The sequence below is a fragment of the Anarhichas minor genome, unplaced genomic scaffold (genome assembly GCF_050575085.1).
Source record: "Anarhichas minor isolate MPS153535 unplaced genomic scaffold, ASM5057508v1 ptg000028l, whole genome shotgun sequence".
In the NCBI taxonomy this organism is placed as follows: Eukaryota; Metazoa; Chordata; class Actinopteri; order Perciformes; family Anarhichadidae; genus Anarhichas; species Anarhichas minor.
In genome coordinates, this window is record NW_027466474.1 from 14,784,382 (window position 1) to 14,810,424 (window position 26,043).

The 26,043-nt window shown below is 44.5% G+C and overlaps 3 protein-coding genes across 5 annotated transcripts; 1 reads left to right on the forward strand and 2 right to left on the reverse strand.

The window, feature by feature from the left end:
* Nucleotides 1–7,891: 7,891 nt before the first annotated feature.
* LOC142962396 (uncharacterized) lies at nt 7,892–9,465 on the reverse strand. The gene is made up of 2 exons (XM_076102843.1): nt 9,184–9,465; nt 7,892–8,982 (listed from the first exon to the last, which is right to left on the reverse strand). Exons 1-2 carry the CDS (start codon nt 9,350–9,352, stop codon nt 8,324–8,326), a joined length of 828 nt encoding a protein of 275 aa, XP_075958958.1. The 5' UTR covers nt 9,353–9,465; the 3' UTR covers nt 7,892–8,323.
* A 1,583-nt stretch (nt 9,466–11,048) lies between these two features.
* Nucleotides 11,049–20,455, reverse strand: sh3bgrl (SH3 domain binding glutamate-rich protein like). The gene is made up of 4 exons (XM_076102844.1): nt 20,160–20,455; nt 13,794–13,979; nt 12,288–12,368; nt 11,049–11,903 (listed from the first exon to the last, which is right to left on the reverse strand). The coding sequence occupies exons 1-4, from the start codon at nt 20,202–20,204 to the stop codon at nt 11,868–11,870; spliced, it is 348 nt and encodes a 115-aa protein (XP_075958959.1). The 5' UTR covers nt 20,205–20,455; the 3' UTR covers nt 11,049–11,867.
* A 992-nt stretch (nt 20,456–21,447) lies between these two features.
* On the forward strand, nt 21,448–24,762 carry hmgn6 (high mobility group nucleosome binding domain 6). Of its 3 annotated transcripts, none has more exons than XM_076102846.1 (6): nt 21,448–21,604; nt 22,562–22,594; nt 22,781–22,810; nt 23,458–23,532; nt 23,626–23,745; nt 23,844–24,762. In XM_076102846.1, the coding sequence occupies exons 1-6, from the start codon at nt 21,590–21,592 to the stop codon at nt 23,889–23,891; spliced, it is 321 nt and encodes a 106-aa protein (XP_075958961.1). In that variant the 5' UTR covers nt 21,448–21,589; the 3' UTR covers nt 23,892–24,762. The 3 variants fall into 3 exon arrangements, with proteins under 3 accessions (XP_075958961.1, XP_075958963.1, XP_075958962.1); XM_076102848.1 differs by having other exon boundaries at nt 23,488–23,532; XM_076102847.1 differs by having other exon boundaries at nt 21,449–21,604; nt 23,485–23,532.
* Nucleotides 24,763–26,043: the final 1,281 nt, after the last annotated feature.

The following is a 26,043-nucleotide window of genomic DNA, read 5'->3' on the forward strand; positions in this document are numbered from 1 at the left end:
TGTCCAGTATACACCAAATTGTGGGAATTTCCCGATGGCGGCCGGGTATCTACCACCCATCTTGTCAATGGCCGGTTTGTCGTCATTGGCCCGCGCTTGCCACCGGTGCAGTATCGATCACCATCTCCACCTCCCGAGGTCATCAACAACGCTGCGAGCAAGACAGATGTGGAATACCGTGATGTGGGTGTACAGACGGAGACCGCAGGAATAATACCAAACCTGATGGGAATGTGGGGATACGATGAGGAATTGGGGGAGCTGGTAGAGGTTATCCCTGAAGGGCTAGCGGGATATCGTGAGTCTGAAGAACAAACCTTCTGCAGCCCTGTCCCTACCCTGGGTTCCCTCTCTCCAAACACCATACTGGACCAAAACATGTTGGCCCTGGCGCGGGACATGGACGAGCAGCTGAAGGAGGCAGATGATGAGGACGGACTCCTGGGATAACAGCCACCTGGGTTGGAAGGGCTACTGGTGATCGACAGTTGGGAGCGGGGATCGGGACCATCTTCACCAGATGACGACGTACTTGTCGTCACTGCCACGGGCGACGACGACTCCCTGCAAGGATACGACTAGCACGGCGAGGCAGCCTGAGACCTCAAGAAGGGGGTGTCAAAAAAGAGAGTTGAGATCCCAGGAGAGCTGCCTTAAATGAAGGAATACATGTTCGGTATGTGAATCAGGCTAAAGGGACATAAAGGGTATACTTATAGTTAAAAGGATGAAATCTAATAATTATTTTAAAGCAAGTGTGTATAACATAAGAATTATGAAGTGATCTAACAAATGTAAAACTGATAATAATAATGTATTTGTATCTGAGTAAAGTGAAGTCTGTGTGCGTGTGGAAAGAGCTGATGTAAGCAGGGTGGGGGCCTTAAAGGCTGAGATCATAACAGATGTTGGGGTGTTGTCCGAACACATACACGGGTGTAACCTGAAACACGCTCAAACATTGAGGAAGTGAAAACATCCACAGAGGGAAGTTAGGTGTGTCTAGCACACACACACACAGAAAGTTGGGTGTTGTTCGCAGCACACACACATAATCAATGATGTCATCTTAATCACATGCCGAGTGAGGGAGTGTTTGGGGAGGAGGGGGGAGAGAGAGCTCAAAGTGTGATAAAAAGAGAGACTTGCAAACAGCAAGACGGGATTCAACGCGGGAGCCACCCAAGTGCTCCACGGAGGAAACATTGGACCTCGACAGCCGCATCGGAGGACTTCGTCTCTGTTCACGGAAAGAAGACAACCGTTCCTGGACAAAGATTGAAAGACGGAGATTTTCCTCTCCCCCCTGTTTGACAACAGATGGACGCAGCCGCCCTGAAGACTTTGTACTGAGCCTGAGAGATCGCTGAAAGAACTTCGTTGGCCGTGCAGGAGGAGCCGAAGGCCAGGCCAGACCTTCGCTCCTAAAAACCCCAAAAGGACTTTTTATCACATCGTGAATCCAGCTCCACCGAGCCGCCTCGGCATCGAAAATTAATGAGTATAATCTAAGAAGAAATTGTAACCTGATCGAATCAAGTATAGTATTATTATTTTATGTGAGCTGTAGCTGTGCCCCTGCTAATATCCTGCAATAAATATCTAATCTGCATTTAAAGTAAATTTCTCAAGAGAATTCATTTGCTGAAGTAGTAGAAGTTCCTCGTGGCAGTAAAAGGTTAAATCTAATGTATGTTTAAACAAGAGTTCTTAATGGTTATCCTAGTGACCGGTCCACTTAAAACAGTCCCTTACGGTTTTAGTTGTAATCCTAGCCGTTAAAATCTAACCTGGCAATTCACCAAGAGCCCGGATCCAAAAGAGGAAAGCTGCCATAACTGACGTGACTAGGTAGAAGCACCCGGCCAGGGTGGCCCCTCGGCCGAGTGCACGTTACCAGTGGAAGCAGGGTAGACGTCAGGAGTAACGGTAGTTAGCAGAAGCCAGGCGAGTTTCCTCGACAGAACACCAGCTTGCCAATCTTTTAATAGAGAGCTGAGTCAGTAGGTAGCCCCAGTAAAAAAAACCCGGATCTAACACCCGACAGTTAGGGGGGGGACGAGGGAGACAGTTAGGGGGGGGGGGGGGGGACGAGGGAGACAGTTAGGGGGGGGGGGGGACGAGGGAGACAGTTAGGGGGGGACGGACGAGGGAGACAGTTAGGGGGGGGACGGACGAGGGAGACAGTTAGGGGGGGGACGGACGAGGGAGACAGTTAGGGGGGGGACGGACGAGGGAGACAGCTAGGGGGGGGACAGCACCCGATGGCTAGGGGGGGACGAGGGAGACAGTTAGGGGGGGACGGCACTCGACGGCTAGGGGGGGACGAGGGAGGGACACGGGCACCTGACAGCTGCGGCCCAGCGGGAGCGGGGATTCGCTGCGGCCCAGCGGGAGTCTGGCCCTTCCTCTGCCTCTGTTTCCTTCGAGGTTTGGAAGGGATGTCCATTATATCACGGTCTGCCTTCTGGACACTCAGAGGTCCTCCAAAGGCCAGACGGGTTCCCATAAACTGTTGGTACCAGTCGGTGAGACGGCACTCCACCCCGTGGTCTGCTGAGTCCATACGTGGCCAGGTCATTCTGTCACGAGGCATGATAAGGACTCAAGCGCAGACAGTAGATGAGTGAAAAAGTCGTTTTATTCCACACCAAAAGGAAATAATTACCACACAACAGGGAGTCCAAGCACAAGAGACAAGGGGGGAAATCCAGAGGGAAAACGAGGCAGGGGCAGGCAGACGGGGAAACCGGGAACAGGACGAGACAAGCGGGCGGGTAGAACAAACAATGACCTGGCAGTGAGTGAGTGAAAGACAGGGGTTTAAATAGTGACTAGAACAGGTGAGGAGAGTTGTGCTGATGAGGGAGTGCTTGATTACTGATAAGGGACAGGTGAAGGGAGTTAGACTGGTGCTGAGGGAGTGGCTGAGTAGAAGAGTGAGGAGCTACAGAAATACACACACACACAACACATAAGGCAAAGCCCGATTGTGACAGTATTGAACACATCCACAAGTTTATTAAACTGCGGTCAAGTCAGCAGACACTCAGATCTCCGTGGTCAACTCAGCAGACACTTAAATTGTAGTGCACATATACGCTGAAACTTACGGTAAACGGCACAGATCGGGAGCGAGCGAAGAACTTTGCAAAGTTAGCGGAAAGATTAACGTGAGACAACTTCCGGTTTTCTACAGACGAACATCCGGTTTTCAGAATAAGATGGCAACAAAGTATACATATTGCATAATGAAATGAGATTAAATGAATTATATTCACAGTATAAAACATGCTACCTGCATCTCCTGAGTTAAAGGGAAAATACACCTAAATTGTGCGTAAAGTGTCTTTATTCTTTGATTTGAGGGTTGCTGGAAGTTAATAATACCTGACTGACGGTCAATTAAGATATTTTACTAAGCAAAAACTCTGAACTGAATTTGTATCTTCAAATGGCACATTTTTTAAATGTTTAAGGTGCTATAAAAATGTTTTTCTCAATAATTCCACACAACGACTAATGCATATATGTTCAGGACAAAAATGGGTAATATCACAATATTTAAGGTGCTACAAAAATATTTTTCTCAATAATTCCAGACAATGACTGACATGTATGTGTTGAGGACATCGTTGACTCCACCCATACTGAATATTAGACATTTTTACTGTACCAATTAAGAGATATTTCAAATTAAAACTCATACATTTGAATCGAGAAAATATCTAATAAATGGATATTTGAAGTGTAATAAAAACAGTTTTCTCAATAAGTCCAGACAATGACTGATATACATGTGTTGAGGACGTCGTTGACTCCACCCACACTGAAAATTAGACATTTTTACTGTCCCAATTAAGAGATATTTGAAATTAAAACTCATACATTTGAATCGAGAAAAAGTATAACAAATGAATATTTGAAGTGTAATAAAAAGTTTTTTCTCAATAAGTCCAGAAAATGACTGATACGTATGTGTTGAGGACGTCGTTGACTCCACCCACACTGAAAATTTGACATTTTTACTGTCCTAATTAGGAGATATTTCAAATTAAAACTCATACATTTGAACCGAGAAAGCGTATAACTGAATATTTGAGGTGCTATAAAAACTATTTTCTCAATAAGTCCAGACAATGACTGATATGTATGTGTTGAGGACGTCGTTGACTCCACCCACACTGAAAATTTGACATTTTTACTGTCCCAATTAAGAGATATTTCAAATTAAAACTCATACATTTGAACCGAGAAAAAGTATAATAAATGGATATTTGAAGTGTAATACAAAGTTTTTTCTCAATAAGTCCAGACAATGACTGATATACATCTGTTGAGGACGTCGTTGACTCCACCCACACTGAAAATTAGTGGTACATCCCAAGTCTCTTAAGTGCATCCCCGTTTCCCTCACTTGGGTCCTTTCCTTGCGTCTTAGTCCCTCCCACCAGGGATGCATGGAGGAAACCATGCGGAGAGAGGAACGAGGAAATATCTTTTAAGAGACATGAGACGTCCTTTCCTCAGTTGTGTCACGTGAAGCGACGTCTGTTTCTGATGACGGTGCTGATGATCACAGCTGGATCAGCTGTCAGTCGGCTTTAACAGCTGGAGAGACTTTTGATAAGTTTGTGTGTGTTCACATGATCACTGTACTTAATAGTAGTAACTAATAATCCTAATAACTAATAAAGACACACAGTAATCACCATTGTAGAGGTGTTTCTCTCTGTAGTCTGTTAACAAACTGTGTCCTGTGTTCTGTTTATAAGCACAGGATCCATTTCTACAGGCGGAATGCGATCGTCTTATTTATGAATTATTTGCGTCTGTACGTTTTGAAATTCAGATTGTGACCCAGAATATGATTATTGTTTCTCTTAAATGATAAAACTCATCAAACCCGACAATCAGGAATGAACAGCCTCACGTGACTGAATGAAATGATGATAAATGATGTAAAAAGTGATTCGTCTCTCCAGCTCTGTCTCTCTGTCTCTCTCTGTCTCTCTCTCTCTCTCTCTCTCTCTCTCTCTCTCTCTCTCTCTCTCTCTCTCTCTCTCTCTCTCTCTCTCTCTATATATATATATATATATATAAATAAGTGTTTCGTCTCTCCAGTTCTCCAGTGTTTCGTCTCTCCTGACTTTAGTTGTTTCCATAATAAAAGTTCAGATCATGAAAAGACAAATCTTTCTAATAAATGAAGAAAGTTGTTTGTGGTCCTTTTGTTGTTCAGACTACAATGAACATTTATTTAAACCAGATGTTGAATCAGAAAACGAATCAAATATAAATCTTGAGTTTAATCTGTGATCCTTCTTCACTGTTTACATGTTGAAAAAAATCTCATCAGTCCGATCGGCTGCAGCATCCAATCACATGACAGATGAACAATGAGGGGGCGTGTCGGCCGTTAAAAGACTTCCTGTAAATCTGTTCCCGTGGGTCCTCGCTCATGGCTCCTCAGAGATCCCTCCTCTCTCCTCGATCCTCGCTCCTCAGAGCTAAATAAGAGCTTTGGGACGGCCGTCAATATGGCAGCGCAGAACAACTTCCGGTTCAAGCGAGGATCAAGGAGCGAGGAAATGAGAATTAAGAGACTTGGGATGTACCCTTAGCCTGTCCCTGAGCAGGTTCAAGCTTATGGATGTGTTGCCATGGTGATTTTGCCGAACTTGCTTCGCGGAACCGAAAAGCCTGATCTACGTCATCTTATCCTGAAAAGTATCCGGCTAACTAAGTTAGCCACGTACGAGGAACGGGGCCCTGGAGCTCATGTGAAATAATACATTAAATACATAATAAAATAGAGGAGAGTAAAATAAAATATGTGGTTATTAATTAAAAATGATCAGAGGATGGAGATAATGCTAAATGTTACAGTAACTATTTTTCAATGGGTTACGCTACATTTCTTTAAAAAAATGGCTAAAAGATCATTTAATTATCTGTAACGACATGGGAGGAATTCACGTTTTTTCCCTCTTTTAGCAACATGGTGAATATTACTAAGAAACTCACTTTTAACATCAAATACACTTCCCTTGCATCACTTGATATTCACAAACCACAGTAACATGATAGAAAAGGCTTTACATGGAAATAACATTGTAGCTAACACACAACGAAACTAAACAGAACTGAGAAGCTAACGTTAGCTTACCGAAGCGTGTGAAGTGAAACTAATTAAGATTGTGCAGTGAAACAGTTTCTGTCACCTGATAACAGCTCGACTCAAAAAATGTAGTTACTCCGGTTTCTTAACTTTAGTGAAGCTCAACATTGTTACACTGAACAAACTACTTCTAGCTCAACACGGAGACTTGGAGGAACTCTCCAAGTGCACTGCATGACTTCCGGTTAATGTTAGTAAGGGATGCAGATGATAAACATCTGTGATGTGAATGGGTGAAACAAAAGATTTGACTAAGTTATCCATCTAATAACAGAAATGAAAGCAACAAGTTTAACTTAAGTCAGTATTTTAATTGTTTATAACTTAATTCATTTCTATTTTCACCTGTTTTGTTCAGCTGGTTTACAATTGCAATATTTGATAGAGGCTGTATAAATGTAAGAATGACTAAATAGCGTCGACTCAAATCTGTTAATTAGAGAAAACCTTCTATTTTCTATATTTTTCACCGCTCAGTGAATCGGCCTCCACAAAGCCCAGTGTATAAGTGCATGTTGATGGATCACCGTTACCTTCACTGTGAGCCCAACGGTGAGGATTTGTGCTTCACAGGTTACAAATCAACCCTAAGCAGGCAAAAGCACCATAAATCTTCAGCCTGTATTGCTTTGTCAGTTCATGTTGGAGCTCATTGTGAGGTTCAGGTGCCTTTAGGACAACTGAAGACTCCACACTCAGTCAAAGGGTTGGAATGGTGGATATTTAGAGGCTGCCAGGTCTCACTAAAGCACGCCATCATCACAGGTCCTTGGGTGTTTCAGCAGCAACGTATAGGGTAACAACCGTCAATTTGTATGCATTCCCAATCTGAACCGTTTGCAGGGTTTGTATAGTATACTTGCAGTATTACAGTGATGTGGAGACATTGGACCCTGGGAGAGGTCTCTAGTCCTTCACAGTTTTCATACAGACACACCAAGTGATGTGAGCTATGAAGTTGTCAAAGCCTCATATTAAAAAGGGCAGGTAGTACTGGCATCATCATATTGCCTCACATTAAAGGGAAACACAACACCCTGACCCAGAATTGATTTCTTGCTATTGTAATTATACTTGTCAGTGAAGTTAGCATCAGTACACACATGCACAACTGTCATCCTAATTTGGATTTCGGTCAAGTTAGTTTGGAGTTGGTCCATTGAAGTTAAATTTGACTTTCCTGGTAGGTTTATATCATTTTTAATGCTTGTTTTTAAATAAACCTTGTCAGAAGTCGTCTTGGATCTCTTTATTATGGTTTAATGTAATGTACCTCGGGTTTATCTATCATGGGCCGCAGGGAGGCCTTCATTCATCACATAACCACACAGAATCCTGAGTAATGTACTTTTGCCATTGCTCTCTGCACAACATAACCTAGCAAATTGTGTTTCCAAACTTCTACACATTAACCATAATATATCAGAAACACTACAAAACAAGTTACATCCGAAAAAAAGCCCTAAAATGCCTCTTTGACTGTCTCTACTAAAGCCCAATGTTGCCATCTTGTTGTATCACATTGCTCCTGATTTGGAGACATAAAATGAAAAATAAGTATCTACTTCAAGTCCTTAAGAAATCATTTCAAATAGGTAAATGGCATTCATTGTAAATGTAAGTGCCTTAATTGCATCATATTAAAGTAATCATAAAATGTATATATTTAATATATTTGATATATCATTTTAAAAACAAGACATTGTTGAATTATTTTGCCAAATACAGAATACATCTTTATTTACAAGGCATCTTCAATACACAGAATATATCTATAATCTAACACTGGATTATTCTTTGCTTCAAAATAATAAATACCCTACACACACTTATGTATATATCAATACAATGAATTCAAATGTATGTCAGGTAAATACATGATGGTGTGGTTCTCAAACCTAACAGCAGATGGCACATGAGAGCAGGAACATTTGACATGTCATTTCACCAAGCAAGTCAACAAAGACATTGTGTAAATATAGGTAAACAAAAATAAAAGCTTGCATTCATTTACTGGACTGCACTTGTTTTCACATCCCCCTTGCATGTGGGTATGTGTACACTCAGAGTTACAGAAGTGCAGAAGCAAAAGAGCCATAGCTGAGCATCACATTTAATACTTTGGTGTTTGCATGGTTGCCTTTATTGCAGATGAGTATTGTGAGCCTCTGAAATCCTCAGAACAGGGGAGCTGAAGTTGGACGAGCAGGGAACCGAGTTCTGGGTTCTCAGATAACTAATCTTCTTGCCGCTGCCCCCTCCTGATCCCTGTTCCAGACTGGCCTCCAGTGAGTCTGGCCCCCGAGGCTGGCTGCTGCCGGGATGCGGCGGAGGCACCAGGCCGTGCAGGAGGTCGGAGTTACATCGAGCCAAGTTGTCAGTCAGATGCTGCATGTACACCTCCTCCAGCTGCTTCTCCAGCAGCCCATTCAGCAGCGAGTTAGACATAGGCTCCAGCCCAGACTCGGGCACATCCAAGCTGATGTTCACACTGGGCCCCATAACCAGATAACCCTGGTCTGGTATGGACGAGACGGGCTCGCCTTGTGGCCCCTGTTGGGCTGCACATTCTGTCTGACGGTAGGCTTCAGGGCCAGCAGAGTAAAGAGCGTGCTGGGGGATGGTGGCCACCTGCACGTCTGGATACTGTTCCAGGAGGCTGCAGTTGTCCAAGAAAACCATAAAGTCAGGGTCCAGGGTGAGGACCGGTAGACACCCAGGGATTAAGAGGCCTACGGGGCCTTCAGGCACCACTTTCAGTCCCTGGCATTGGGCGGGGTCTAGTTCCACCTGGTTTGGACCTGATAAGCGAAAGTAAACTGCTAATTTAGAATGTTGCGTTGCTATTTGGCACGAAAGCATGAGAGAGATCATATCTGACAAAGGAAGAACATGTTAGCAAAAGGGAAGCAGACTAACTAGACCGTGCAAAGTTACCGTTAGTACCCGTTTGGAAAGTTAAACATCAGATGGTTTGCATATTTTTTTATGAGGCTGTTTACCTGCTTTGGCTGAATCTGTCTGTAGGTCTGTAGAGTTCGGGTCGGAGAGATGGCAGTTGAACTGATCCGCACAACGAGCATGTTCCTGCAATCTCTCGAGGTTGGAAGCAGTGGCAAACTTTCTCTCCTCCCTGTAACACAGCACTCTGAGAAAACCTTCGGCCAACATGGCACAGAACAACTGTCTTCTTCTTTTCTGTCTCTTTTTTCACCCGACGTTGCTCCGTATGATTCTCGCTCTTGAGTGCAAATGGCACAGTGTCGTTGTGTATGTTAAGATGTTAAGTTCTACTAACTTGTTTCACTTCTGCAATTGAAAACTGGCCCCTCCACCCATAACACTTACTTCCTTTATTAAACTGCAAATGAAAATCACAGTTTGGAGAAAAGAGAACAGGACATTTATACAAAAGGCTGAAAAAAACGTATGTAAAAATACCAACACAACATCTAAAAATACTGCGTTATAAGTAAAGGTCCTGCGTTAAAGTTCCTACTTAAATATAAGTACATTGGTATTGTCGAAGGCATTTAAAGTAGCAAAAGTAAAGGCCCCTGTGACTGATATATTATGATCACATTATATTGTTTATACTGATGCAGTGTGTACATTAGCAGGTTAAGTTGGAGCTACTTTATGTACAGTAAGGTAGCTCAACCTAGGGGGCGGGGCCCTCTCCGAAGGGTCAAAAGATAAATCTGAGGGGTCCTGAGATGATTAATGGGGTAGGGAGAGAAGAAAAAGATGTTACGCTACACAAAGAAAGCACATACCTTGGCTTTTTTTGTAAGATATTACAGTTTACATGAAACCAGCTGAGCAGTCTGGAGGGGAAATCCCGTTTTGGTGGAACAAAACAACAAGAGGCCTCCACCAGACCTCGCTGTTTGTAGAGGGTTATAAGTGAAAAACATCAGGAACCACTCATTTAATCATCAATACATTAGAGTACTCATGTGTGTGCATCCAAAAGACCTCAGTGGGATACAAAAAAAATCAATACAAGAAGTAGAGCAATACACTAGAGTCACAGCTCTTATTAATTTCATGAGCAATGTGTTGATCAACTAGTCTTCCTCTTTCAAAGATCTTGCTGAAAGTAGACGTGACAAATGGAGCTGTGATTCAGTGTGCAGCTGCTTTTTGTATTGCAATGTTATTCTTTATAAACGTATAAGCTTATCGTGTTATCTTATGTAAAATCTAGATCTGAAAAGTTGAAGCTGTCACAAAAATGTAATGAAGTAAAAACTATTTCACTGAAATGTGGGGGAGTAAAAATATCATAATTTGGAAATACTAAAGAAGTGTACAAAGGTCTAAAGACTGCTGAGCGGGTGGATGATATTCTGCGGAATAGCTGGCAAACCAGCAACTCAATGAGTGATGACAAATCCTGCTTTCTCTTTCACAATGTTAACACTTTTAAGACAATGAAGTCACAAACACCAACTGTAAATTCATTAATCGTACATAAAATATGTTACAAGAAGGCGGATTTGTTCGACTTTGTCACTTATTTAAGTCATACTGCACTACTACCTCTGTTCCATTGCCATTCTTGTTTATAGGTTTATGTTCATATATATATATATATCCTTTTTTGGATATATGTTTATACTTATATTGTACATATTGTTAAATGTTTATACCTACATCTGTTGTTTTTTTGCTGCCCTTTTTTATTTTATATATATATATTTTTTTTTCTTTTCTTGTTTATTGTAAATTTGTGTTTGTACATCGAGAGCGAAGTGGAAACCGGAGTCAAATTCCATGTATGCGTACGCATACATGGCCAATAAAGCTGATTCTGATTCTGATTATTTCACGAAAACCACCAAGGAGTACTGAGAGTCAGGGGTTTTATTTGCAGTCTTATTTTTATTTAGAAGATTGTGTAACACCGGGATTACCAACACAATATGAAACAGGATGCCGATGGTGAAACCAAACAGCGATCCAACTCCCCTGAAAACACAAACGGCAAATAAAAAAAAAACAACAACTCAATTTCACATCCCTCTGTGTATGCAGACTTGTAATTTTGGCATGTGTGTTATTATTTTAAAACATACATCATCTCGTAGAAAAAAGTTTGCTATTAAAACAGCATTAAGACCGTGGAGAGTAAATAAAAACAGGGAATGGGATTGTGGTAGATCACTTTTACAGAAGGTGCTGCAGGTTTTTGGCGATGACGTAATGGGCAGGAGCAAAAACGTGTTTCCAGGATTCGACAGATGAGACTTGTTCTAATTGAACCCGTCGAGTGAAATGAATGAGGACGATGTATTATGGATGACGTCCTGTTGGCCAAATGATGAATCTGTGGAACAACTTTCAACATGCGTACATTTAGTGGTGTCTGACTTTGTGTTCTCAAAAAGGAAGCTACGCGTTCATGCTTATGGTTGATTGACATGTCGTTAGGCCAATAGGCTTAGCGGGCTGAAGTTAATGAGAGGAAGCAGAGCTGTTTGTAGATACCCATAATGCACTGCTTCAGCACCTCCTTTCACGACAGCTGACAAGGCACAGCTGAACACAGACTAATAGAAAAAAGTAAATCACATATTTATAAGCCGAGTGAAATGTTGCTTGTTTTCATCCTGGATCAGTTCTTGGTCTTCCTGGGTTCAGGTATGGGTTCAGGTCTCAGGTAGAAAACGCCGTAAAGCTGCTACTGCTGTGCTTTCTTCGCCAGAGCCTCGGCCTCCTGCAGAGAGACATGCAGGGGGAGAGAGGAGGAGAAGAGGGAGAGAGTGCTGTAATAAAATGGAGGATAATGGTTTATACATCTCCTGCCACGGAAAACCCCTCTGTTACTATGGTAACTGGCACACCTCCCTGCAGCTCCTGTTGTGGCACAGAGGAGGCGCCAGTGTGCAGGAGAGCGAGAGGAGAAGGAGAAGGAGGCCTGCTTGGGTGTAAGGATATCAGGAACAGATGTATTATCTAATGTGTGTGTGTTTTCTGCATGGACAGCACACTGTGAGGGTAAATATATATTTAGGCTCATAAGCCGGTGTTACGGGAAAATATGGCAGCAGGAATGCAGTTCAATGAAGGGACAGACGACAGCGTGTTCGCCAGCTTATACCTTGGAGCCGGGGGGAGCGGTCAGACCCAGGAACGCATACACAGCGTTGTCCTCTCTGGCATCGAAGAAGGCCTCGTAGTTCTGAGGAAGAGGAAGACACGGAGAGGACTTTAGATGCAGATTGATCAACTCCAACCTGAGGAATGATAATGTGAAACAGGCTTTGGATCAGCACCCGAGGGCGACCGTCTGAATTAGCCGTTGTTAGGGTGGAGTTATTTGTCCAGGGAAAGGCCTCGGTAGTCAGATCTGATAGAAGGGCATTGTGTTTGTAACCCACAAGCAAACACATTCGCCCGTTTAACTGTTGAGTTGCCTGCAGTCGCTCTCATTCTTGATCCCTCGCTCCTTCTCATTCCTTTGTTTTCACTCCTTTTTGCTCCCACACACACACACACACACACACACACACACACACACACACACAAACAGATTCTTGTAAAGAGGCCGTACAGCTGCGAGTATCCTGGTAAATGCTGTTGTCTTTGTCTGTGACATTCAATACAGCCCATCCCGCTTTTGCAGCTTCGCTTCCTGCCATCCGTTAGCCGCACAGCATGACTGAAGGCGTCTGATGGGAGTAAATTAGCATCTGCTAGGAGAGATGATGGCGTTTAAAGGAATAAACAGTTTGACATTTTGAGAAAAAAACAGCTTATTGACTTTCGAGCGAGAGTTAGATGAGATGATCGATACCAGTCTTATCCGTTAAATATGAAGCCGGAGCGAGGTGACGGTTTGTGCTTCACCACAGAGTTAAGCAACAAAGAGCGGGAAGCTGGGGAGAAACAGCTCCCCTGGCTTCGTCCAAAGGTAAAGAAATCTGCCTCCCAGCTCATTAAATAACACTACTGAAAAAGTTGCGGTATATCGAGGGGTTATGTGCGTATAAGTTGTCGCTTTTTCACTTTTGAATATTGTGCAGATATGGTGTGTGCTTCAGTCGGATGTTGTTACTTTTGTACAGAGCCAGGCTAGCTGTTTCTCTCCATTTCCAGTCATTATGCTAAGCTAAGCTTCATATTCAATAGACGGATATCATTGTGATATTGATCTTCGGCTGCTTAAGTGCTGAACCATTCCTTTAAATACTGTAAAGACTTATGCCAGACTAAGTTTAAGGTAGATACATTCCAAGTCATGAATGTGATACTATTAGAAATGTAAAGCAGACATTTCTTTGCCACTTGGGGCAGCGGGACAATCTAACGTTGACACATTGTCACCTTATAGCTAATGTGTTTGTTTCTTTTTCACTCAATTTAGCAGACATAGAGCAACGATATCATTCTGATTCTGTCCACCTGTCAGTAAATCCAGCATCCATTCTCCTTTCAGCTCTGTTTAAGTCTCCACCAACTAAGATTAGATACAGTGTACAGTGGATTCATCAGAATCTGTATTCAAACCCCACCATCGTGATGATGATGATGATGATGATGAGATGAGCTGCAGCTCTGTGTGTGACCCATCAGAGTGGTAGTGTATGTTCATCATGTGCCTCACCCCGCAATATTTGCTTTCGTTGAATATCTGTGGGGGCAGAGGGTTCCCCGTGGTCGGCCTGGCCTCCTCCGGGACATTCTCTCTCATCCACATCCTGTTGCCCTCGTTGGCCGCGATGTCGCACTCCTCGAACGCGATCTTATTGGCCGCCAGGAAGCCCATCACATCCTGCTGCTGCTTTTTAATCTGCGTGCGACAGAGAGAGAGAGGAAGTTGTCAGTTAAGACGTGTGTTAACTTTCAGCACTTATGAGGAAACATAAGGGCCTCGGTTCATCAGTCTGCTGCGAGAACGAGGACACTTCTTCTCTGCTGCGAGACATAACACCACAGTTACTACGTTACCGCTCGTTTGCTGACAAAGAGTGAAACGATGCAATGAGAGGGTGAACTCGGGCAAGGCTAAGCAGGGACGGATTGTGTTTTATCTACGAGAAAGCGAGGAGGACGTCAACTCCCATCGTCCTCCGCACTTAATTGTTTTAAACGGGGCCATTTCAAAAGCATGTGTGACACTTTGCATACTTTTAAATTTGACAAAATGTCAAAGCCTATCTATTTATACAATAAAGTGAGCATGTTTCCCCACACAGGGAGACAGTGTTTGGCAGTCGCGGGAGATGCTGTCTTTCTCACTATCTGGGATTTTCATGCCGATGTGATTGATTTTAAACGACTCCCCGTTCTCACAAAAGGCCGTTCTGTCGCATTTGGCACGGCACCATATTTAACACTTGTCATACCTATGACTCTTCTAAAAATAGTCCATTCTGCTTCATGCAAAACCCACAAGCTTGCCATCTAAGAGGAAGCAGATAACCAACGCTACGACACCAGCAGGAAAGAGAAATGTATCGAGAACGACACCCTGTGGGATCTCGCCTCTTTTCAAAAGTGCACTGGCAACTGTGCTAGCTGCTCTGTTGCACACCGCGAGGTGATAAAGAAGCGACAGAAAGGATAGAAATGTGCTGTTCCTGCTTCTGCCTCCATCTATATGGATGTGTGTGTGGTTTTAGTGTATGAAATTGTGGTCCAATGAGGGCTCAGTGGGTGTGTGTGTGAGAGGGAAGATGGCCCTACAAGGCCAGACGGAAACAAGAGCTCCACTGGGACTCGAGAGGAGGTAACTGGTCAAACACGAGCCAAATAAGGCCTGCTGCAAGGAGACACACACATCCAGCCTCAGCTGCACACACACACACACACACACACACACCTAAAATCAAACTAAGCCAACTTCATGGTAAAAGCACTACAAGGTTCTGTGCATGGTAATCTATTCATCGTCTGGCTGTCAGTACCGACACCTCCCAGCTTCATGGTGTTCAGACGAGACAGGTGGATTATTTGTCTTCCAGCCATCTGCTGAAACAACACTGAGGCATGGAAATGAGGGCGCTGACAACGCTGGTGCAGTTTGAACCATTTAATGGCAGTTGCACTCCCGAGGCCAAAGTCCTAAAACCAGCTCTTTGCCCACCTGCTCTAGAAACCAGCGCGGGAAGAGGCAACGGAGTGGAACGCCATGAGCTCTGCCTCTCTGTGACTCGCTCTGCCTCTGAGCACATGACAATCCTCCGTCTGGTGGAAGAACCTGCCCAGCCGGCTCTTTCTCCTTTTTGACTTACATTGGCATAGTAGACACTTTAAATAAGTAAACTAACTTTATCCTAAGTTGCTAAAATGACGAGTTGAGCACAAGGATCTACTTTCTCCTCTTTTCTCCTTTCCCTTGGTGCACTCTGGCCATCACCCAAGAAGCCCACATTGTGATGTTGCCAAGTGAAATTAATTTGTAGGGCAGACTGGCCTCATGCCATCTGCCCCTAACTCTAATGTGCACAGTGAGAGTTCCCCGCTTTGCCCCTTTTAGTCATTAGTGGGGCTCCTGGTGATTTAAAACAGGAAGAAAACAGGCGGGCCCTGCCTTTGGGTGTGGTAATAAACAACTGCTCTTATCCTGTTGCCCTATCACTCCTTATCTGTCTCTCTGAAATGATAGAGGCTTATTCCTCATAGGATAGACAAGAGAGCGAGTCTGTGTCAGACCTGCAGACAATCAACAGGCAGGGCCGAAGTCTTGGTTATATGCAAATATAAACTGCCATTAAGACAAACAAAATGCAAAAGCGGTTGAGAAGTTGTCTCTGTGTCGTTTCTTTTGTCTAGACGTGGATGTAGGCGGTAACTCTTCCGTGTTTCTAGCATGCTAGCACCATGACTCGCTACACTACTTTGGTCCAGACTGAAATATCTTATGTATATATTGTCATGGAATATAGAACAGACATTCATGGTCCACAGAGGATGAATCCTACTGGGTTTAGTGTTTCCATGACATTTCTTCTAGCACCACCATGAGGCAGACGGAAATATATAATATAAAAAAACTATTGGATGGGTTACACTAAAGTTGTGTACAGACGTTCATGATCCCCAGAGGAGGAATCCTGATAGCGTCACTTATCCTGTGAAATATCTCTACATTCGCTGTACACGATGGAACTGTCACAACCTGGGCGACTACTGGTCTGTTCTTTGGTTTATGACCAAATACCTCCAAAACATATCCCCATCAGCCTCGGTTGAATTTTGCATTTAGAGACATGAGCAATACACCTGTCATGACATAGTCGCATGCATCCCCTGGCGATGCTAAGGTATACGCGTCTTTTAGCTTCAGAAGCTCTCACGGACATCGATGGATAGCGAGCTGTCAGACATGAGTCAGTGTGTCCACAAAAGTCTGAGCTGAGCAAAACTGCATTTGGGTATACATCTAACAATAGAAGTGGTATTTACTATTGAAAATTCAGAGTCCAGAGCTAATCAATCCCTGAAAAAAAAACAAAGCAGGACTCAACAGCTGCCAGACAACGACAGACATTGATTGGAAGCCCTGTATCTAGAAACACAGGCTTGGATCAATGCGATGGAGACTGATTCAATCAGTTATGTCGACTCGGGGCTGGGGGTCAATTCGTGTGCGATGCACTCACACGGAAAGGAACAGACAAGATGGTTGTCAAGCATTCTTCACAGAGAAGACTAAATGACATGTCTAATGGCTCGGGAGTCCAACGTTTGAACGCAGACAAAATCCACTGCCTGGGCTCAAGGAAACTGTGTGTTTGTTAGGGATAAAGGTCTTGATTAGATCACGATTGGACGCTCAGTGGAATTCCAGCAGCAACAGTAGCCTCCACCCAATCTTGAGCTCAGTCAGCATTACAACATCGTTACGGAAAAGAGCCCGACACTGCTGCTCTTGGCTGGGTTCCCTCGCTGCAGCCTGAAGGTGGAACAACAGCGGAAAAGGCCAGAAAACAACCTTTTTTTACGCTGACTAACTCGCTGCAGCAGCCGTCCAACTCAAGCCAGACCTTCAGGTCTTCATGCCAAACCTACGGAGGAAGACGAGCAGGGAATCTGAAGCAGGGAGCAGAAGAGTTGGCCGTGAACCATGCTGCACAAACCAGAAAACAAACCAAGCTCCAACGTGTTACTGACGCTTGGTACATTTATAGTGGCAATGAGGGAATTGTATAATAGTGTGGCTGCAGTGCATGAAGGGAAATGGGGCAGTAAATGTGCTTTGCTGTTGGCTGATGTTTTTGGCTCTTTCCACAGTTTCAGTTGGTGCTCTGCACGCTAGATCCACCGCTACAGGTGTGTATTTACATGTGTGAATTCAATAAGTAAATACTGCTAGTTTGTTATTCAAATGTGGCCTCGCTGTGACCAAAAGGAGCAGGTCAAACGAGAACAAGTGGTACTATTCTCTCAAATATACTGCATGTACAAACATCCCATCCCAACATGAGGTTATTGGTACGTAGCATGACTTCATCCTTTGCAAAGCCACTGGCCACAACAATAGAAGTCTCTCTGGAGGATTGGCAGCACCGTGCTTCAGGTGACTCAAACATGCTGCTTCTCATTACTGGGTGGCAAGACAATGATGTCAGCCCGCATTCAGTCTGCAGGCATACCAGCCTCCACAAGGGAATAGCAGAGGTCAGGGGTCAGGGGAGAGCTAAGCCGGCAATAAGTGCTTTGCTCAGGGACACTCATCCACACTAACTGTGGCAATAAGCAGACCTGAATCAATCCTTTTTTCTAAGTTATTATTTTCCTTTATTCCTGTCAGAAAGGTGTCGATTTCACACATTGATGAGATGCAAACTGTAGTTCATGGCCTTTTGCTAAATAACATTAAATTATAAAAAGGTGTTTATGTTATATTTATCCTCAAAACAGCAGCTTCAAAGCTCCACAAAGAGAGCGTTCTTTCCCAGGACTATTACATTGGGCTGCAATAAGTAGACGCTGGTATGTGGAAGCCAATGGACACACACATTAAATCTTTCATGCAGATGAGGGACGCCGCCTGAGTTCTTCATTGTCTTTTTTCATTTCCATAACGCACTCTATTCCCTATCTGACCTTTGAGGTTGTTCAGTCCATTAAACCTTAAAGCACGTGGTTCTTCAGATGTCTACACAGAACCATTGATGTATAACTTTTGGCTGGTGTAAGGATCAGATTCTGCATGAAATCAATTTGCATTAATATCTATAAATATGCACTGAACAGAACTTTACGTCTGTAGGAAATACACTTGTCTGAATAATGCTGACTGATGTAGCTCGTCCAGCGCTGAATCTGATACATCCCTCCGGCTGATTTTACAGCCTCTCTCTCTGTTTGACCTGCAATCGTTTCCTCAGTGGAGCAAAAGCTTTCAAATAAAATATATATATACATATATATATATATATATATACACTCCTACTAGTCTCTGTGTTTTGGCTGTGGCTCCACTCACATCACATGCTGAACTAGACTGGTGTGATTCATGCAGCAGCAGACGCTGCCGGATGGAGGAATGCAATAACATTGTTTTGTAGTTACCGATGCAATCGAACTGCAGAGCGGAGTCTTTCACCCACAGCTCAGTCACTCAGCAGCTCTTCACTACATTTGTGTTCCGTTAAAGGCAGACGTTGCATAGAGAGATTGCAACACCAATAGTGTATAAATCAGACGTGGAGTCTCCGTTAATGTGACGGCACCTCCCGAGTCTAAATGAATCCAGAGAAGTTGGTTAGCATAGCAAAGATGAAAGCAGACATAAATGTGTTTATGGCACTTTGCTTCAGTCAGCGACACTGTTGTTTTTCTTCCAGCTCCAACAGGAGACGTAGACCCGGAGACAAAGAGTCCGTGCGCCACTTAGGAGGACATAAGCTCGTCCACCTGTTCAAGCAGACTCTACTAAAGGCAGATCGATGACAGGTAATGCATCTTTCCCAGACAGGCTCCAGCACAGCTGGCTCTGCACTCAGACCGCTCTATGGCTGTACAGGAAGCTGCCGTCCTGTAAGAGCTGTCCTGCTGAAATACAAAAGGGAAATGTGCTTCTGCCTCCGTGTGTGAGCTGTGAAGACATGCTGATCAATGAGCAGAAATCATCCTAAATGTGTTAAGGGTCTTTAATTTAAGTAACTTTGGTAAGGGGTTCTGATTCAAAGGCTGTTGTATCTGCACCATCTCCATCACAATGCACTTTCAATTTTGCACCGTGAAATGTTTTTTTAGTGACATCCAGGACTGAGACAAGCAGTAATGTCAGCGATTACGTTGAGACGCATGCAGCAGCTGGAAGCAAACTATATTTGATGAGCCGGAATTGAAGCTTTAGTGCACTTCGGCTAGTAAACGGTGAAATTCCCACAAATCAAGACCACCAATAATTCCTAAACAGAGCACAAGTGTTCCTGGGCTGCAGCTGCAGGTCTGAAAAAAAGGGGCCCCGGAGAATTGCATCATCACCATCATTCCTCTCCACTGTGGAGCAAGAAGGACTCCGGTGGTCCTCTGGGCTGCAGGACAGTGACGGGACTCGAGACCCCTGTCAGACACTCCTGCCTATCCTGGCACCAGGTACCTGAACAGGGCCTTTTTATATACATTTTATTTATTTGTTGCTGCACCCTTTCGTGTTTGTCAGCCTGGTTTCAGCTGCACAAACACTGAGCTGTGAGTTCAGGAAACCCTGTGACAAACCACAGCTGAGAGGCGCGGCGCTCAGTTAGCACCCTTTAAAACTTCCTCTCCGTCTCTTAAAAGCGCGTGAAAAGTTAAAGAGGGTCACTGACAGACTCCGTGCGCGTCTTGAGGAGGATAGAGCAGCGTGTTTATTCATGAGTCAGCATGTTTATTGAGGATGGACATCAGTTAGTGAGTTCAATGAAAGTTCAGCTTGCATTTAGTTTTTAGTTTGTATTGTCTAGCAGGCGATGCTGCGGATGATTCCAGCTAAAAACACCACATGTACACGTTATTTTTTTGTATCACTTACCGAAGTGGATCCGGAGGACGATGCTATGTAGACTTTGATCACCATGTTAAATCCCTGGTGCTGACACGAGTCCGGTACGCAGCGGTTGGTCGACCTGCTTCTTGCAGACTCTTTTGCAGGTCGGATCGCTCGGCAGCGGGACGAGAAGCAACAACGGGGAACTTCTCTCCGTCTACTCTCTCTCTGTCTACTCTCTCTCTCTCTCTCTGTCTACTCTCTCTCTCTCTCTCTCTCTCTCTCTCTCGCTCTCGGCTGACACGCTTGTGCGTCTGTTGAAAGCAGCGCAGACTATCTGCGCAAATGCTCCTGCTCTCGGCACTGGATGGAGGTTTTACATTCCTCCTCCGCCTCTGTGCTCTGCCTCCCCCGCCCCTTCCCTGTCCCCCTCCCTCTCTCTCTGTGTAGAGCACACACACACACACGGAGACACGGTTCACGCGCGCACAGAGGGGGCCATGGGGCCTATTATGATGGCAAGACAACAGGGTGGTATTGTCTGAATATTTTCAGCATCGACCCCCATTGTCTGCAAGCCAGCGATTTGATATTGTCCCCTTTTTTTAACAGTGCACGCGTGCACCGTTGCATGCGTTCTTCTTAATTATGGTAATTTAATGTTAGGTGATTAAAAACAATAATACAAAAATCCGCTGTGATTTTGAACACTTCTGGGCGCTTTTGTATAACAAGCAGCTCGGCCTCGTTCTTTAAGCGCCGTCTCGTGCAGCCGACACCATTAGACGGGCTCTGTGGGCCCCCTGCAGGCGTCTGGGGCAGACGACGCAAGGCTGCTCTGAAATTAATTTAGGAAAACCGACTGACAAAAAAAAAAAAAATATGTCGGAGACGAGTGGGCGCCATATTGGACTCAAACACGAAGTGAATTTATGGTGAATTTTCTCCTCGCTGGCCGCCTCCGACGTGAGCCCGAGGTTGTCAGACGAGTCAGCGGGGATGAGTGGCTCTACACTTGGGGGCATGTTGTCGGGCCCTCCGCGGGGCCTTGTAGAGCGGCGCGTGCAGGGGTGTTTCGGCCGTGCGGGCCTCTTTATTTTTTGCTCTCACTGTAACGCGCTCGCAACGAGGGCAACATGTCCTCGAGCGCAGCCCCTCTCGCTCTCGCAGGCTTTCCTCCCATCTCTCTCTCCCTGCAGAAGGGGGAAGAAGCCATTCGCACAGACCTCAGATCATCACCGGCTCCAAAAAATTCCAAGTGTTCTGCAGCCCCGAATGGCGTCACCCGATTGGCCGGGAGCCTATCAATCATGCCTTTAGCCGCACCCCTCCCCCCATTCAACCACTCGCCTCTCTGTTCCAGTGTGTTTACTACACTGCCGAGCATAAGGGAGACGCTCGTCTTCACATGCACTGAACCCACTGAGAAAAACTGTTTTTAGTTGTATTTGTAAGAACACCTCCAAGAGATCAACATGCCCAAAAGAAAGGTACGTATTCTCAATGATCCAAATAGTTTGAGGAGGATATCGGCTATGTATGCATTGCAAAACGATTGTGAAGACATCCCTCTGAGACATTACTTAATTATAACGTAATGTATAACCGTAATATATCGCTGGTAATTTTTGCCTATTTTCTAGATATAATGTACATTTTTTATGCGTTAGAATGAATATTTTCCCGCTCGGACACGGCCTTTAAATCGCGTTTTCTTGCGCGAGCCGCTGTCCTTTGGGGAGCCAGAAGTCTCTCTCGGTCTCCATGCAGTTAAAGCACAAGCAGCAGCCATGCTTTGCAGCTCTTGTCCACCTTCGTCGCCGACCCTACCGAGAACAAGCGCTCCGTTTATCGCGAGTTCGACACCAAACCGGCGAAAAGTGCCACCAGAAAATGCTTTAGTGCCCCTACTTTGCATTTTGGCCGCAAAAGCGAGCACTCACCGTCTCGTTTCGATAAAATTGTATATTTTCTCTCTTTGTTCGCGGTCCCGAACGGCTGCGGTGGCGCGGCTCTGCCGCCGGGTGGCGCGCGTGAGCGGCAGCAGGTCCCTCCCCCTTCTCAGAGACTCCCGCGCCAGCTTTCAAATCTGAGCTTCATGCAGTGAATGAGAGAAAGAGATGGGGGAGAGAAAGGGAATAACAGGGCCTGGGCCCTCAAAATATGGCTCCAGAGGCCCGCACGGCTGAGCCCTCTTAGCCCATGACTGAAACCGTGCATTACCACGACATTCCTGGGCTGGGAGCCTTTAAAATGACCTGTATGTGACATAAAATTTAGTTTTGGCACGAAAGCAAAAAGTTTTTTCAACAGGTTTATAATTAGTCATAATATGCGCCTGAAGCAATTAACAACTGTTTCTTGTTCGTACAAACACCATTTAAACTCTCAGTAGTGCTATTTGATTTCCCCCCCCCATTTTAACCGTTTGTTTTTGTGTTTTTCAGACAGCAGTAACGGCTGGAGGAGAAAGGGAGGAGGTAAGAGGGTGCACGTTAAGAAACACCACATACATGTGATTAAAACTGAATTGTCATCAGTACGTGGGACCCGCGAGGGCATTATCAATAAACATAAGAGCTATTATTGAATTCTAATGTGTGTTTCCTGAATGTAGCCAAAATCCAGATAAAAGCCCCGTGATAACGGTCTTTGTTCTGTTTCAGCCCCAGAGGAGATCAGCTCGGTTATCATTGGTAAGAAGACACACGCAGAAACTCGGCCAAGTCATTTACATTTACACATTCAGTCAAAAAACTTGTAAATCATGGTAGAACGCTTAAAAGTAGTTGCACACACGTGTCACCAATTAAATAAAGCAATATTTTCCCTTTAGAGAAGGAGAACAGGTATATAAACAGGGTTTCTTCTTATGAAGTACTTCAATTTAATTCCTAGCAATACCAAACTTCAAAACATGTCATTTTTACATTACGAAGCTTAAGAATTAGTTTAGGCAATTCAAGTCTTTAATTAAGTAGTAATTAAGTCATCAGCAGTACTATAAAGATAATATTATGTCTTTATTATTCAAATAAAACATGTTTTAGAAAGGTTTTTGCTATTAAAAAGTACAGAGCTGGTACAATACATATGAAATACCAATAGTGGGCATAATAGAGTGCTTCAGAATTATTACCGTTCAGTATGTTAATATTATATAATAACTTTAATTAACCCAGCTAGGGGTGCAAATAGTTGTTATAACCACTCAGACAATGTCTGTATTAAAGAAGTTTAATAGTTGGGAACATTTAGAGTTGCATTCACCGTCTTTTAAAAACTCTCCCAGTATCGTCAAACTAGTGAAGAACGCAGTAATCCAGGTGTAGCTGTTTCTCAGTCTCTCCCTTTTCCCACTCCGTCACAGAAGCCGGCCCTGCCTAAGCCGGAACCAAAGGCCAAAAAGGCGGCAAAGGTAAGAGACGCTAAACCCCGATTCTGAATCGACGCGCGTCCCAGAGCTAGAGGCGTCCAGTCCGCTAACAGCCTCTTCTTGTGGCCCCCGCAGAAAGAAAAGGCCGTGAACGACAAGAAGGAGGACAAGAAGACCAAGAAGGCGAAGGAGAACGCAGAGGCGGAGGCCAACGAGGAAAACCACTCTGAGAACGGAGACGCCAAGACCAACGAGGTGGGTGGACTCACACGCGATGCCGGTGGTTTCAGGCGCACGCAAAGCGGCAACCACTCAAAAGTTTTTGACCTTGACCTTTCTGCTCTGTCCCACAGGTGGAGGCAGCCCCCGAGGAGGCCAAGGAGGAGGCCAAGTCCGAGTAGCACCACTGCCCAAGCTTCCTCCTCTGCGACCCCCCCCCCCCCCCCGCCCCGCCCCTGAACCCCCAGCCAGCCAACCAGCCCCCCTCCAAGTCTCTCACATGGTTTCCCTCCAAGGCGTATTGTTAACAGAGGAATATTTTTATCAATGATTTTATAAGTATCCGTACAGATTTTTAGCACAAAAAGCAAAGCTGATTATGCAGTGGTCATATCAAGTGTCTGCAAGCAAGATGAACACACTAAAATCTTTTTTAAATGGCATTTCATGATTGTTGAAGGCTTGTTTGGTGTAGAAAGTGCGTCCCCCTCCCCACACCCCCGCCGGATTGGCTATGTCGTGAGTTGTGTATTCCTGTGTTTTTCCTCCTCGCCCCCATCTTTTCCCCTCCTCTCCCTCTTCTTCCTCCACAGATTAGACCTTCCTCCCCCCCCTACAGTTCAGCCTTTATCCATGTTATATTAACGGTTCAGCCATGTTAATGTGGGTGATTCTTTTAGACCTCTAAATGTGCAGTGAGTTCCCTTTTTGCTTCTGTCTCTTTTGTTTTGTTTTTGTTTTTTGTGTTCCATTGAACTCGTGTTTAAAAAAAAAAAAGAAGAAAAAAAAAAAAGCGTGTTGTCCATAAGAAAGAGGAAGACGAACATGTGAAACATTCCGGGAACAGCGATCGCCTCCGACCCGTCTCCTAGACGACCCTGCGTGTGAAACAGCTCCCGCTCCATCCACGCTGTCACGTCAGCTTTTCTAAACACTGGTTTTTTTAAACAATCGAATTTGGAAACCCTCTCTGACAAATTGCAGGTGTCTGGTCCCTCTCTTATGTTCTGAAATTCTCTTAATAAAAACAAGTCCTGGGAATTTTCCTCGATATCGTGTGTACTGAGTTTGTTTCTTGAAGAGAGAGAGAGAGAGAGAGAGAGAGAGCGAGAGATGGAAGTTGGGAGTCTCCACATCAACACCACAATGAGTGAAAGTGAAACGGGTGATTTGCAAGCATTCATTGACAACTGAGGTCAACTTTAGTAACGGCTCAGGGTGCCCGGCCTTCAACTGCCGTGGTCGTTTTGTAATTAAATGCAACAATGCATCCATCTGGCAATGAAAACTTAACGCTCTAATGTTGCCTTTAAACCTGCACTCAACCTCCTTCTAATGCATCCTCCACTATAAATCACACGTGAGAGCTTTTCAGTGTTTCTCTGTATGGAGAAAGATGTAAATTCGGACCTCAAACGCACCTTTACATTCATTTCAGCACATGCAAGGCAGAAAAAATGAGATTCAGACGGCCGCTGTGAACTTGTGACTAAATGAAACCTGTCTGTTGAGTGATGTCACTGTAGACAAATCCAACCGTTCCTCTCAGACGGCTGCTACAGGACACAGTTTTGCTGATCCTCCAAACTCAACTGTAGGTGGCTGCTTGATACCTGAGGTTTCAAACCATTAGGATGGATCCCACAGATCCACGGGAAGGTCAGGGCAACGAAGGGTCAGCGACAGCTGGGACATAACTCCCTGATAAGGAGCGTGTGTCTTACTGGGAGACATGTGCTCCTCCATTCTTCCTCCCTAAAGAATGATTCACCTTTTCTTATGAATCATAGAAGTAAAAGGGACTCAACAAAAGACTAAAGGCCCCGGCTGAAGCCTGCACCTTTTATACGCACCACCGAAGGAGCAGTCCCCCTTTAGGCATCGCACATGCCGATTTTAACTCTACGTGAACTCGAACACGAGCGCCCGTGACCCACATTCACCTCAAACCCCTCAGCAAAATAGCCCGGATTTATCATTCGGCAGCACATCGCATAAGGAGAGCTCCATGTGCACACGAGGCCGCGTGCATCAGTTCACGTTAGGGGTCTGACAGCAGCAGCAGGGATGAGTACACATGCATGTAGTCTATTAAGCAAACACAGTAGGAATGGGTCTACTTTTTCTCAGCTTTGTGTGAGTGCACTTGCACTTGTATTGGCAGTGTGTGAATATTTGCTCAGGCCCAAACCTCACTTGATGTGCATTAAAATATGTTTTTGATGATATAGTTGCAAACTATTTACAATGCCCTCTATGACACAGAAATAATAAATAAGATTTGATTATGACTGCAGCAGGCCTTTCTGATTATGATTATGACGAGCGCCTGTG

Coding starts and splice junctions, on each gene's coding strand:
- LOC142962396 (XM_076102843.1), bottom strand. CDS start 9,352: ATGTTGGCCGAAGGTTTTCTCAGAGTGCTGTGTTACAGGGAGGAGAGA. Junction 8,983..9,183: donor GACAGATTCAGCCAAAGCAG/GTAAACAGCCTC, acceptor TTCGCTTATCAG/GTCCAAACCAGGTGGAACTA.
- sh3bgrl (XM_076102844.1), bottom strand. CDS start 20,204: ATGGTGATCAAAGTCTACATAGCATCGTCCTCCGGATCCACTTCG. Junction 13,980..20,159: donor CGTCCTCCGGATCCACTTCG/GTAAGTGATACA, acceptor TGTCGCACGCAG/ATTAAAAAGCAGCAGCAGGA. Junction 12,369..13,793: donor ACGAAAGCAAATATTGCGGG/GTGAGGCACATG, acceptor CCTCTTCCTCAG/AACTACGAGGCCTTCTTCGA.
- hmgn6 (XM_076102846.1), top strand. Junction 23,533..23,625: donor AGGCCAAAAAGGCGGCAAAG/GTAAGAGACGCT, acceptor TGGCCCCCGCAG/AAAGAAAAGGCCGTGAACGA. Junction 23,746..23,843: donor GAGACGCCAAGACCAACGAG/GTGGGTGGACTC, acceptor TCTGTCCCACAG/GTGGAGGCAGCCCCCGAGGA.